General features: G+C 39.7%; 1 protein-coding gene across 2 annotated transcripts in view; it reads left to right on the top strand.

Annotated features, from left to right (window-relative positions):
* The window catches only part of STXBP4 (syntaxin binding protein 4), a 146,899-nt gene that overhangs the window by 89,431 nt on the left and 43,326 nt on the right, over positions 1 to 14,142 (top strand). For both annotated transcript variants that reach the window (XM_083148648.1, XM_083148647.1), the window contains exons 14-15: positions 3,701 to 3,750; positions 9,263 to 9,390. In XM_083148648.1, coding sequence (XP_083004774.1) covers positions 3,701 to 3,750; positions 9,263 to 9,390 — 178 coding nt within the window. The remainder of the gene's footprint in view (positions 1 to 3,700; positions 3,751 to 9,262; positions 9,391 to 14,142) is intronic.

Here is a 14,142-nt window from a genome sequence, read left to right as displayed (position 1 = left end):
CATTATTATAGACGTGACCATGGCCACAGATAATAACTGCTCTCCTATATGGTTTACATAAGCAAATATGGCTACTGACTCTCAGATACTGTGTAAATGTGTGATTATGCAGCTTTATGTGGTGTTGGTATTTATATTGTCCTCTGCATTCAATTGCTTGGGTACTTTTATATTAATTCTGTTGAATGGGCTGCCATGGAGTATGACAAAGTCACAAAATATAACTATCTGATGCAGTCCCTCACACATGGGGATAAAGGGTCACTAGGGAAATTACTGGGTAAAACTGCAGGGGGATGAAACCGTCGGGGCTCCTCCACTGTGGAGCTTTCTGTGTATACCAGTGACAGCTGCCAAATACATGGGGTAAGTGCACAGAGAGTCCCACAAAAAAAAAAGACAAAATAAGTTAATTTTGAATCTTCTCATTGTAGAGTTTAATTTATCATTTTATTACACCTTAGCTTGTCCAAAAAGTGGATGTTGTTAACTTGTTGAATACGGTCCTTTATATACCCATGCTGGATCAGACCTGCACAGAGTAAGCAATGGGTCCTATTTGGGGACATTAGTAACAACTGCAGTGTTGCAAACTATTTATTTAAAACTCATAATGATTGACCAGGTCCCATCAAAATTGTATATACTGGCGATGTTTAAGACTAAATTAGTGTACTTCATAACTGCATCTATATAAATCTCGAGGGCTGCCCGTAGATTTTTGATCCACACTGTTAGAATACTGCTCTTTTGTATGTTCTCACTTGGCTTAGTATCTTAATATACGAGATGATGACGTACAACTTTGACGAAAGCCAACCCACCTGAAGCATTCAAGAAAACGAAAGATTAAATAGACCATTACTTGTAGAACAAATTAATTATCTTTAAACATATAATTGTTGTGTTTAGGTGGAAAATTTCCTTTGAGTATGTAAAAGCGCACTTATCCACTTTTTGTATCAATAAGAAATCGCCACAAAAAGTTCTCGCAAATCAAAGCCATCCACTCCACTTCATGTATTCTTATAAATAACAGCATGGAAGTATAAAAGAAAATAATTAAGTATTTTCCTCTTTCAGCTGAAGTAAAATTACAGTAGCCATTTAGAAAATGTACATGTCTAAGGTTTAAGTGAAATATTACCATCTGGATTATTACAGTACTAGACTCTGAAAAGCTTTGTGTTCAGTCTTATATGGATTTTTTCCCTTATGTGGCACATTTAATGGAATCTTATTATATATCTGTTATTCTTCATCTTAGGCAGTATTTTAATTCAAGGTTGCTGTGAAGAACCAGAAATATATTTTTCTAACAATCAATCAGTGTTTTTTGACAAATACAATATAACATATTTTCGCTACAAATTCATATTGTCATAATCATGCTGTTTTACAACGTGTCTTAACTTTGTTTAATATGTCTACAGTGAAAATGATGGCTGGGGGTGGGGGAGGGGGGGGTTCGGTTCGCTGATTGATCCCGTAGGGTTATTTAGCTGTCTACAATATCAAGTAAAATAAATAAAAATAAGAGTCCCTGATAAACTGAACTTAACCCAGATCCTGTGTGTCTTTTTACCCGTAAGGGGGTTGATTTATTTTTTTATATTTTTGGGGCAGAAGGGCTGCAAATGATTGACACAATAAAACCATTGAGGTGGTCCGTAGTATGGGCATGTTGGTGAAAATGGTTGAGTACACAGATGCCCGACCATTATCATAGCAGGCCATACTCGGATACAGAAACTTCACCTGCCATAGAGCTGGCACAAGCAGTTTATCAGGACACACCAATCGGTATTATTGGGTGAAATTTAATAGGATGAGAGATTCAGAAAGTGAGAGACTTAGTAAGAAATCTCCAGTTTTTTTAAAGTGACAATCATTTACACTGCAAAATCAAACTGGTTTTGCAGTATAAATGATTGCCGCTTTAAAAAAACTGGAGATTTCTTACCAGATATCTCACTTTCTGAATCTCTCATCCTATTACATTTCACATACTGTGTTTATGGCCTCTGACCGTGGAAATCTCTGTTCTTGCACATTCAGACGTCAGATCTCTAGGCAATGTGCAGGGTTCTTGTTCATAGTTCTTCTGTGGTTCATGATAGCTTCCAGAGGACTGAGGAGAATGTCTATTTCTTCAGTCAATGCACAATAATATAATTCCGCTTTTGTAATTGTATATCATGAAGCACTATTTATGCAGTCAAAGATAATTTGTCTACCTTGGCTGCAACACATCTATTGCATACAATGAATATGTTTAATACACTGCACACTTCATTAGGCATATAACATTTCTAGTGTTTATGGAGCAGTTTTGTTAGCAGGTAAGTGCCAATCTAGATCCCAATGTTTAGGTGTGGTAATGCTGTAAGTGCTACTAAATTCGTATTGTCAAATATTATTGATCTGTGAATAAATTGTCACCTGAATCTACTAGCTACGCTTTAGGTGGCAAAATGATTCAAGAATAGTTGAGCTTAAGCATATATGTGTTGTCAGTAGGTTTTATTCCAAAACTGTTTGTTTTGTTTTACATTTATTTAAATGTAAAAAGAAAATTGTGAACCCAATTAATCTGCTTGCTACAAACCCCTCCAATTGGGTGTTAAGTATTTCCCAAGTTGCCTGTTAAGAGAACTTAGCAAATGTATCCAGAAACAAGAATTAGAGAGCTATACCAATATATATCAATGCGGTCTTCTATCATAGTAAATAAATAATTAATAATGATAAAAAAGACGATTATTATAGTGTGTGGAAAACAAAAATCAAGCTGGCCACTCACTGAGCTAGATGTATGGATTTACTGATCAGTTACTACATAAGTCAACCTTTTTAAGTACTTTCCATGGATGTTATATCTGGTGACCTGGCCTTTTCTCGATGATGCCATCTAAATTTAAAATGTTGATTCTAGTACACTGTTCTTCTTTGATCTGTAGGGGACTGCCTCCATGTTTTATTTGTATAATTTCCTTCTGTTTTAGATCCTTAATGGGAGTTTTTATTTTTGCAGTAACTAAGCATACCATTTTGTTATGGTCATTATAGTATATTAACTGAATTTTGAGTATATTTTGTTGTTTTTGTCTAGTTTATTATTGTACTTTATTTTGTACATTTTGGCTTTTCCCCCAAGTGCCATAACCAGCACTTTCAATTGACAGAATGGACTGGGTCACATTAAAGATGTGAGACAAGAAGCCTGCTCCCCAATGTTAAATGAACCAGGCAGATTAAAACTCTCCCCCAAGCATGTGTTATCCACTTAATTCTTTATTCTAATTCTATGTTCTTAATCCACATAGGAAATACTTGTATTCATACTTGTGGTTGTACCGGTAGCTAAATTATTTTGACCTGGAGTGGTCAAGAGTTCAATTTGCTTGAGAAATCACGTGTATTTTCTCACACTGTCCTCTTGTGATTGGCCAGTGGCTATATGGGCAGACCCAATCAGTTGCGATCACTCTCAAACAGCAGGTATTCATACTGAGCATATTTTTCAAATTTTAGGGGGAAAACTTGATGTATCTTGAATTTTGGCATGCTCATTCTACTATCCTGTTTATGTCTACATTGATGTTAGACAAACAAAAAAAGTAGTAGATGACTACGCATCATCACAATTAGAGTTAATTTATAAATGTCTAACATACTGTATAATTCTCTTTGCATGCAGAACATCCATGAAGTGCTCTCCGAGGATTCAAGCTCCACGTTAAATCTTTGGTAAGAATGTGTGTCTCCTCTTTGCCGGCTGGTTATCATGGTCAGTCTGAAAATGCTCCTAAAATACAAGAATCAATATTAATGTGAGTAAATATTCCATGCATTTGTAGTAGGAAAGCTGAATATTTAGGCTTTTGTGACATAAATGTAACGTAAATGTAAACAATGCCTAGCTTGCATTGTGGCTTGCTTTCCCTTATTTTTTTTTGTTTTTTTTTAGTTTTGGACACTTAATCATCTGAAAAAACTAAGCAGGGTATTCAAGTCTGGATTATTCGGCTAGCCTAGCCAAAAACTCCAGACATGTAAATTCATTGCTGCTGTTTTCACCCATCTTTTCCACTGACACCGTTTTAACTTTGTTTAATCCTTTGTGTGCCAACATCTCTGTGAGATATGTGCAGAATATTCAGTTACCACTATGTGCAGAATATTCAGTTACCTCTATGTTACAAGCTTTTCTTTTGCGTGAGGAAAAATTGTAATATTAAACAAGGGTTTAACTTCTTCAGGGATATGGGCACATACGTGTACGTTTACTTTGATTTAAAGATAAATTGGTCAATATAATGAATATTTAAAATTTATGTACAGACAACACATTTATAATTTCTGCACATTTGATTGGGACACCTAACAAATATTCAACAACAATTCAGGTTGTCAGGTCGCCTCGGTGTGCCGGCGCTAATTATGAGGTTGGCACCATCTGTATGTATGTTTTGTGTTAGTGCTAATACAATTAGCTGGCTGTGGAACTGTGGCAGGTCTGTGTGTGATTCCATAGCTGGCTACTGCTGCAGGGGGCTGTGCTCCAAAATATAAAAGGACACCTCTGTTTGTCCAAGTAACAGGAACATTTGTTGTCAAGCAATACAACAAGTTTGTTTGTCGCTATGTTCATTCGAAAAAACATTTTGCCGTAGTATTGTGTTCCATTTTCTTAATGATTCCATAGTACACCTTTGGCACAAAAGCAACATGATGAAGAATCCAAAGCTTGAATTGCAGCAACATTAAATTAAAGGGGCGGGGGGAAAAATTAGGCAGAATGTTGTATCTGAAATAAGATAAGATGGAAATAGACAAACAAAACTGACAGGGACCGACATGGCGGGGGCACGTATGTAAAAAAAATTATCTTAACTTGTTCTTTATTATCACTTTAATAAAACATCTGAAAATGTTTTTATTATTATATATCTCTAAAATTATGAATTTGCCCCGAAGAGGTTGAAAGCCTGAGCTCTTTCACAGATGTAGAAGAAAGATGTTCAAATTCACAACACGATTTCTTAGATGCTTTTGATATTTCCTCTAGTGAAGAGGTTGCACATTCAAATATTTATAGGTAAATCTTTGGGGATAAATGTATTGACAACATAGACATCTGAACAAATATCCCCTTTTGATGAATACTAATTAAAAATAGTGGTGTTCAGTTCATCTTCTGATCACGTAAATGATCTTGAAAGAGTAGTCACAGTTAGAGAAATGTCAGTCTAATACTAAAAGACTGGAAAGTATGTAATCTTTTAATGATGAAAATCTATTGAATTGGATTATGGTTCCTTAATTTGATGTAGCTATCCCTAATGTGTTTATTATAACTACTTCTATAAGAAGATGAGGGCCCCTTGGAGAACCTGAAACAGAATGTATGAAGAAAAAAAAACTTTATTTACAAACTGCATTAAAATGATTTTGTCTGTAGCTTCAGTCTCAATAGCCCTAGATGAACTATAAAGACAGGCATCATAGTAAGAGGAATTTAATTCTTACAGTAAATGAAGCCTCTTTGCCTCCTCATGTAGGATTGTGGTATTCTCTAGAGGAGTCCTTGATTTTGTTACTGGACAGTAGAAGCACTGTCCAAATTTAGGTTATGAAATCTAACATATGTAGGCCATTTCTGTTTGATAATTATTGCCATATGAGGACGAAAGGAGAAATATGAGGGAAATGTCCGTGAAGAGAGAGAATTAAAAGGTCAAGTACTCTAGTCAGAATACAGATGTGCCCAATGACAGAACCATCTCTCAGCCAACCTGCTCCAAAAAGAAAATTGAACCTGAAGTCTTCTAAATATAGAGGGGTATTCAATGTTTCTCGGTATTTCTGATCTGCGGAAATACCAGGACTTACTGTAAGTACTCGCTGTTGCAGATTCGGCTCTTTAAAAAAATCAAATCTGCATTCCTGGAAATGGCTGCCGAATTTGCGAATTAGCAGCCGTCTCCACGGAAAAAGATGTGGATTCGCAGATACACGTCGTTTCCAATTTTCGATTGTTTCCGAAAATCATAAAAAATGTAAAAACATTGAATAGATGGAATTGAATTTTCTGCACAAAATATCTTCAGGGATTGAAAAAGGTGCTTTACGATCATGTCTAAATTAGGCCCTTTATCTCTCTATTCAAAACTACAGTATTCCTATTCAAGAATCCTTCCGGTGCATAACACCAGGGCTATTTTTCTGCAGGCTCCAGCAGGAACTGTGGCCCTTATTCTAGTTCACTCTTTCTGACAAAATATTTCTTAGATGGACAAAACCATGTGCACTGCAGGTGAGGCAGGTGTAAAACCCCACCCAAATCTAATTATCTCTGCACTATTAACACCTGCCTCACCTGCAGTGCACATGGTTTTGTCAATCTGAGAAATATTTTGTCAGAAAGAGTGAACTAGAATAAGGGCCACAGTTCCTGCTGGAGCCTGCAAAAAAATAGCCCTGCATAACACTATTAAGGATCTGAGGAAACGCAAGCTATTTTTTATGGAAAACAATATCCTTGATCTTATCCATTCCTGGTATGAATATTCCTGTTGATACTCAACATAGACAATTCCATAGATCGTGGAGCATGGTAGAACACTTCCACATTCCTGGCATGTCTTTCAGCCTTTAAAACTCTCCAAGAACCTTCACACATATTCTAGTGATGTTAATAATTAAGGAATCAAGAAAGTTTGGTGCCAAATTGGTGCCATAGAGAACATACTGGTGATGGAAACATTGAGCTCAATTCAGACCTGCTCCCTAGGCTGCATATACCCCAACACCACCAGCCGAATTCCCTCGCTACACTGCGAGGGGATGTGTATGCTTACACTTCTGCTTGCATGCATCCGCAGAGAGGAAAAGTCATTGTATAGTTACTCACCATCAAATGATTTTTCCTCTGTTTGCTATAAAATGTAAGCCAGGACTTTTTATTTGAAGGGAGATGGCCAAATTGGGGGCTGGTACTGATGAGATATGATGTCATCCTCCCACCCCAAGCAGACAGGGGCTTGCCTGAGTTTGCTGGGGTCCTCCCAGCGTTTCTATGAGTGCACCCCTACGTCACCGTTTTGTGGGCATGGCCATGAAACGCCAAGTTCTCACCCCGAGACTCCCCTGCCAGTCAAACAGGCAGTGAGCACCTCGATGAATGTAAAATTTGCTGAAGGTGATTGCTGATTGGGTTTGCACATGGGCATTATAACATATGCACGGGGACAGAGCCAAATTCGAACCTGTGTGAACAAGTCTGAATCGGCCCTATTATAACAAGCAGTAAGAGCCAGAATATCTGGTAACAATTCTAACATTAATGCTTCCCTTACTTTTGCTGTTGATTCTGTTGCTCCACCAATCACTATTCCCCCTTCAAAATGGACACCTCAAATGTGGCACACCAAATACACCAGAAACCTGAAAATATTCACATTCATACTTCAAGAACCTCATCTCCTCCCAGTCTAAAAACCTTGCCACTGTCAACTCCCTCCTATACCCACCTCCACCTCCCCTCCTCACTCTCTGCTCTTGACTTTGATACTTACTTCACATCCAAAATTTACTCCATATGTCAGGACATATCATCCCACCAAACCATCAGCAACTAACCACCTCCTCCCCATTACAATCCCCCCTCCTCCTTACCATCTCTGACATCCTTCTCCAATGTATCTGGTGAGGAAGACATGGTCCTCATCTGTTCATCCCCCCTCTGACCCTACCCCCTCCTGCCTCCTCCCCTTCCTCTCTCCTCCCCTTCCTCTCTCTCCCTCTGCCTGTTCCCATCTAGCCCACCTCTTCAATCTATGCCTCTCATCATGGACGGTCCCCCCTGCCTTCAAGCATGCTCTTGTCTCTCCTATACTTAAAAACCTACCCTTGATCCTAATTCTCTCCAACTATCAACCCATTTCTCTCCTCCCTTTTGCCTCCTTGAACGTATTGTCTATAACTGCCTTACCGCCTTTCTTTTCTGCCACTTCCTGCTTGATCTATTCCAGTCTGGTTTCTGTCCACTCCACTAAAACTGTTCTCACAGAAGTCTGCAATGATTTTCATGTTGCCAAATCTAAAGGCCACTACTCTGTGCATATTTTTCTTTACCTTTCTGTGATTTTGACACTGTGGACTACCCTCTCCTTCTCCATATCCTTAACTCCCTTGGACTCTGTGATGCTGCTCTCTCCTGGCTATCTCCCTCCCTAGAAAATTTCAAGTATATCAAGGGGTTAAACAATGTACAGGAGGGAAAAATTCTTCAAATAAAGGGAACTATTTAGAACACAAGGACATGCACTGAAACTGGAGGGAGGTAGGTTCAGAGGAAACTTAAGGGAAATAAAATATTTCACAGACCGGTTAGTGGACAAGTTAAATAGCCTCCCATTAGAGGTGTTAGAGGCTAAGACAGTAGAGCAATTTAAACATGCATGGGAAAGACATAAGAACATCCTTACGAATAAATAAGGATCAAATAGAGTTTAATGCAGGCTTTCCCAACCACAGTCCTCAAGGCACACCAACAGTGCAGGTTCTAGTGATATCCAGGCTTGAGCACAGGTGACTTAATTAGTACCTGAGTGATTCTGATTAAACCACCTGTGCTGAAGCCTGGATATCACTAAAACCTGCACTGTTAGTGTGCCTTGAGGACCGTGGTTGGGAATGCCTGGTTTAAGGTATTACTATGGTTAAAAAGGGGCAGACTAGATGGGCTGAATGATTCTTATCTGCCGTTAAATTCATTTTTTTAGACCTGAAAAAAATCCTGTTTTTTGGGAAAAAACACAAAGGACCTGAGAAGTTCTGGGACCTGTATGTTTTCACTATCAAGGGCGCAAAAAAATTGGCGCCGCAATTATTGGGGATTTAGTTTTGCCTGCATTCTGCCAGGTGAAAAAAAAAACCTGAATAGTGCCAGCTTTCAGGGCCAGTTGAATAGATCCTGGGGTATAAATTAGCTGCGATTAATTACTATGGCTAATTGAATCCCGCCCCTCTTGATCCTTGACCTTGTTTTTGCTTTCTTTCACATAACCCATGTAACAATCATTGCAAGGTGAATATGCTATTTTTTTTATTTTCAAGCTGAAGAGGTGTGCTCTTTCCTTTGGAATTGTAAAAGAGATCATATTCAATAATTTAATGTATTTGTTTTTACTTCTGTATGCCTTTACTGTAAGTAGCAGTGTTTTTTTTATCTCTATTTCTATACTTTTATTTTTAGTGAACGTGTTCCAACATTTTCTTCTCAAATTTCAAGACTGGGCAAGAGTAGAATGGGTGTAATGGCAGCTCTTGCAGCGGAAGCTAAAGACCTCTCAAGATCTGTCCGCTCCTTGATAGAAGTTGATTGTGAGTTTTAAGGGTTTTTATTATCAAATGAAAATTTCTAATTGTGTGACAAAATATATTTTCACATTGTTCTAAAACATACAGTATAGCCTTTGGTTCATTTTGGTTATCACAGATGCAGGTATTGTGTATTAACATATCGATATTTAAAAAAAATGTTAGGAGTAATACAGGTGTATGGTTTACGCAACTTTTCCATTCAGTATCAGTTCTGAGTATTCCTATAATCTAATTCAGTAGCGCATGCAGGGGGGGTTTCTGAGTACCCCGAACCCCCCCAGGAGTCTAAGGGCCTTCACCTGAAAGCTGAGGGTCCCCTCTTTCCATGGATACAAGAATTGTAAAAATCGGCCCTTGGGAACCAGAGATATCTGACTTCAAAGCAGTGGTCCCCATCCAAGCATGTTAATTGTTATTCCCAGTCAGATATTTCAGGTTCTGTCTGACTTGTAGTTTTTCTGAGGGTATATTCCAAAAGCTGGGACTCTGCTTTTTTGATGGACACTAGTAGCTTGTCTACTGTTCCCAGAACCAGAGATATCAGCCTTCCAGCAGCTGGTTACTGCTCCAGCTCCACATACCTGGTATGTAGTTTTATATACTCGTTGGCGGATTGCTCTGCCTCCTGAACTCTGATCCCCTAGTCCCCAACACCATTTGGTAGGTGGGATTCTCTAGTTTTATTTCCATTAAAATTTAAGAAATCTATTTCCGGGAACTGGAGATATCTGCAGTCAAGCAAGCTGTCCTCCCACCAGTAAATTATGAATAATAAGCCCACTCCACTATACACCCCTCCTCTGCATATTAAACATCCTCTACCACCCTGGAAGTTATGTATCAGGGCCCCTTCATTCAGCCCAATGCCCCCTTCTCCCACCCCATCTCCCACCATCTGTGCAGTAAAGGGGTAATTAGTGGAAATTACTGAGCCCTACATGCTGAGCGGTTTATATAACACCCCCTACCACCCGCAGGACATCAAAGCTTCCCCCACCCCTACCGCTGGAGGATCGGTAGGGGCCCCAATACATTGCTATGCCCAGGGGTCTACACTGCTGTTGACGCCCCTGTATGTATGTATGTATATATATATATATATATATATATATATACACTTAACATCGGCACTCACCTTTCCTAGTTTTGGGGTGCCCTATGGCTTGTGACCACATTGTTTAGACAGACATTGGAGTGGCTCTGCACACACTAAATTAACTGATAATAAATAGTGGAGATTTATATACATATTTTTTTTTATTATTATTATTACTTATTATTACTTATATACATTTGGTCTATCTATAATACTTTAACTGACCCGGCATATACTGGGTCACCTAAGTGTCCATCTCCGTGCTTTGCTCCGCCCCTCTGGAAACCCCCTTCTGAAAATCCTGCGTTTGCCACTGTAATTGAATCCATTGTGAGTAGCCGGGTATGGGCCATGGGGTCAACAATAAGGTTGACACATTTAAAAGGTCAATATGGCTTAGGTTGACAGGGTCGAAAGGTCAACACAAGCAATAGGTTGACATGAAAAGGGTCGACATGAGTTTTTTACTATTTTGGCGCTATGTCAACATAGAAGTACCGCATCCACTCACAAGGCTTGCTTCCCTTGCCATGCTTTGGGCACACTATTACCGCCTCCCTCTATGTCCGCTTGGATAGTAAATAGTGAAAAAACACCTGGGGCCATATGTAATAGGGTGTTGGCATCAGAAAGTGAGATATTTTGAGTTTTACCAATTTTTTTTTTTAAAGCAGCAATCATTTACACTGAAAACCAAGTTGATTTTGCCATATAATTAAATTACAATTAGAAAACTCTCCCAAAATCTCCCACCTTCTGGCTTTTCATACCCTACTGAGTTAAAAAAAAAATCCAAAACAGAGGCCAAATGTAATAGGATGTGATAACTAGAAGGTGAGAGATTTTATGAGAGTTTTCTACATTTTTTTAAAGCAACAATCAGTTGGCCTGTCGACCAATAATGGATAATGGTTGACCCATTGACTGTTGACCTATTTTGTGTCGACCTACCGACCACATTTCAAGTAGCCAGTACTGTTCCATGGAGTATGGGAATACACTTTTGTACGAACATTGGTTTATACAGTAAGTACAACTCTGCACACCACTGTCATTTATTACTTTTATTCTGTTTTGCCCTTTCTGTCTACCACCCCATATCTTTATTTATTACTTATTTATTAGCAGTTTCTTACATAGCGCAGCATATTCCTTTGCGCTTTACAAAAGGAGACAGTGATACAACAAACAGGGTATTTACAGACAGTCAAAAGGTAGGAGGGCCCTGCTCACAAGCTTATGCAGGGAAATATGCATTGATACATAAGGATAGATACTGTATTCTTTATTGCATCTATTCCACCAGAATGCAAGGTTCCTGGTGTGCTGTAAGATACGGTGACCCAGCAGTTTGGCCAGGGGTCAGGAGGATGCAATATGTGAAAAAGAAAGAGTGGATATGTGTGGACTGTACAGTGGGGATGTGATTAGATAGGAACAGTATATGCAGGTTAAGTGACTGGTTCTGGAATTTGATAAACTTGCCTGAAGAGGTGAGTTTCCAGGGAACGCTTATAGGTTTCGAGACTGGAGGAGTATCTAATTGTGCTTGGGAAAGCATTCCACAGAGTGGGTGCAACCCAAACAAAGTCCTGCAATTGGGAATGGGAGCGAGTAATTTTTGTGGATGAGAGACGCAGATCTTGGGAGGAGCGTAGAGGTCGTGTTGGAAGATATTTTGAGACAAGAGAAGATATGTATGTTGGTGTAGTTTGGTTGTTGGCTTTGTGTGTAAGTAAAATAATGTTATATTGAATATGGTAGAATACAGGTAACCAATGAAGTGACTGACAGAGTAGCTTTGCAGACGATGAACGTCTGGTTAGGAAGATTACCCTCGCAGATCAATTCATGATGGACTTTAGATATTAATTTGAAATGTTTGACTTTATTTTTTCCCCAGGTTTGTAAAATGTAAATCTTCATTTCCTACTTTACTGCTTATACACGTAAATGCTTTTGTGGGCCCATGCTTTGTGTGACCAAATAAACTTTTCATTTAAAATTTTCTTTAAAGCGCAATATCCACAATGAGTTATGTTCCGTTTAGAAATCTGTGTCCACCATTATTTATTTGTACCAGCAGGGGATGCCTTTTCATTTCATAAGCTGCCCCACTTTCTTGACATAATGATAATGAGATTTACTGCACAGGGAGAACCATTCAGGGCAAATCTTATGGTGAAAAAAAAAAAACAATCATTATTGTATTGTCATAATGCAATGAATCATGTGTTCATTCACATCACAATGAGCAAGTAATGCTTGTTCTAAATAAATAAATAGGTACTTGTGTAGTTTCATGGCGCCGTGCTACTTCCGGGTTCTACGCTCGCCACGAAATATGTCCAAAAAAGTAACTTAACTCCATACCAACATGGATAGTTCATACCTCCACTATCCATGTTGGCATGGAGTTGATTTTAAATTGCGTGGCGAGCGTAGCGAGCCCGCAGCGTGGGCGAGCGAAGCGAGCGTAGCGAGCCCGCAGCGTGGGCGAGCGAAGCGTGCCCCGCAAGGGGACTCAGACGCACGGCGCCATGATGGCGCCGTGAAACTACACAAGTACCAATAAATATATATTGTGGTTAACAGGGGTAGTTTTTCTTTGGTCACAACTGCCCTGTAAAGGGTTTAGGAGCCGTCCAGCCTCAGAAAGAGTTCTTTGCAGCCAGGTAACAGAACCTGGTTCACCGCAAAGCCAGGAATGGGTCTCTGAGGTGTGCCTGGAGGAAAGATGGGTGGGATTTCAGGCACACAGCTCAAGTCCAGGTATTCAGATCTGCACAGCCACAGGTGGGAAGTGGGCTAAGAGGAGAAGAGATTTAAACCTTGTGCAGTGTACGGGTGCCGGACGTCTCTCCGACAGTCGGGATTCCGACAGTCAGTACTGCCACGTCAGAATCCCGACTGCTCCCTCGTGGGGGTCCACGACCCCCATAGAGGGAGAATAAAATAGGTGGCGAGCACAGTTCACCACCGAGCTTGCAGCGTGGTGAGCGCAGCGTGGCGAGTGTAGCGAGCCCGCAAGGGGCTTCATTGCGTTCTCCCCGCTGTGCAGTCGGGATTCCGATGTCGGGCTACTGACTGTCGGAATCCCGACTGTCGGTGTGTTATACCACACTCCAATATATATGTATGTGTGTGTGTGTGTCTCTGAAACACTGCCATCTATTGACAGCGAGTGAAACTCCATCTTACTAGTTTTTGAAGCATTTGTTTCAAGGGGCTTACTAGTGTGTATACTGTGTATGTATGTGTGTGTGTATATATATATATATATATATATATATATATATATATATATATATATATATATATATATAGAAAGCACTTACCCCCTCGCAGAAAGGATTGGAGCCGGCACACGGTAGTAGGTGAAGAAAAAAAGGGTTTATTGCATTTACATCATTGCACAAAGAGACAGCTGCCGACCTGACAGCCGTTTCAACTGCATGTGAGCAGTTTTCATCAGAGGTGAAGCACACTGCAGCAGAGCAAACATATATACCATAAAATTGCGCCAAAAAACATGTAAATGAGGTCAACCAGACCTCCACTGACCTGGCTCGTCATCTCCATTGAGTGACAGCTAGGAAGGCGGGGGGAGGGGCTCTGTGATGCAACCTTTCTGCGAGGGGGTAAGTGCTTTCTAT

Source organism: Crinia signifera, chromosome 6 (genome assembly GCF_055691185.1).
Source record: "Crinia signifera chromosome 6, ASM5569118v1, whole genome shotgun sequence".
In the NCBI taxonomy this organism is placed as follows: Eukaryota; Metazoa; Chordata; class Amphibia; order Anura; family Myobatrachidae; genus Crinia; species Crinia signifera.
This window is presented reverse-complemented; position numbering and strand designations above follow the sequence as displayed.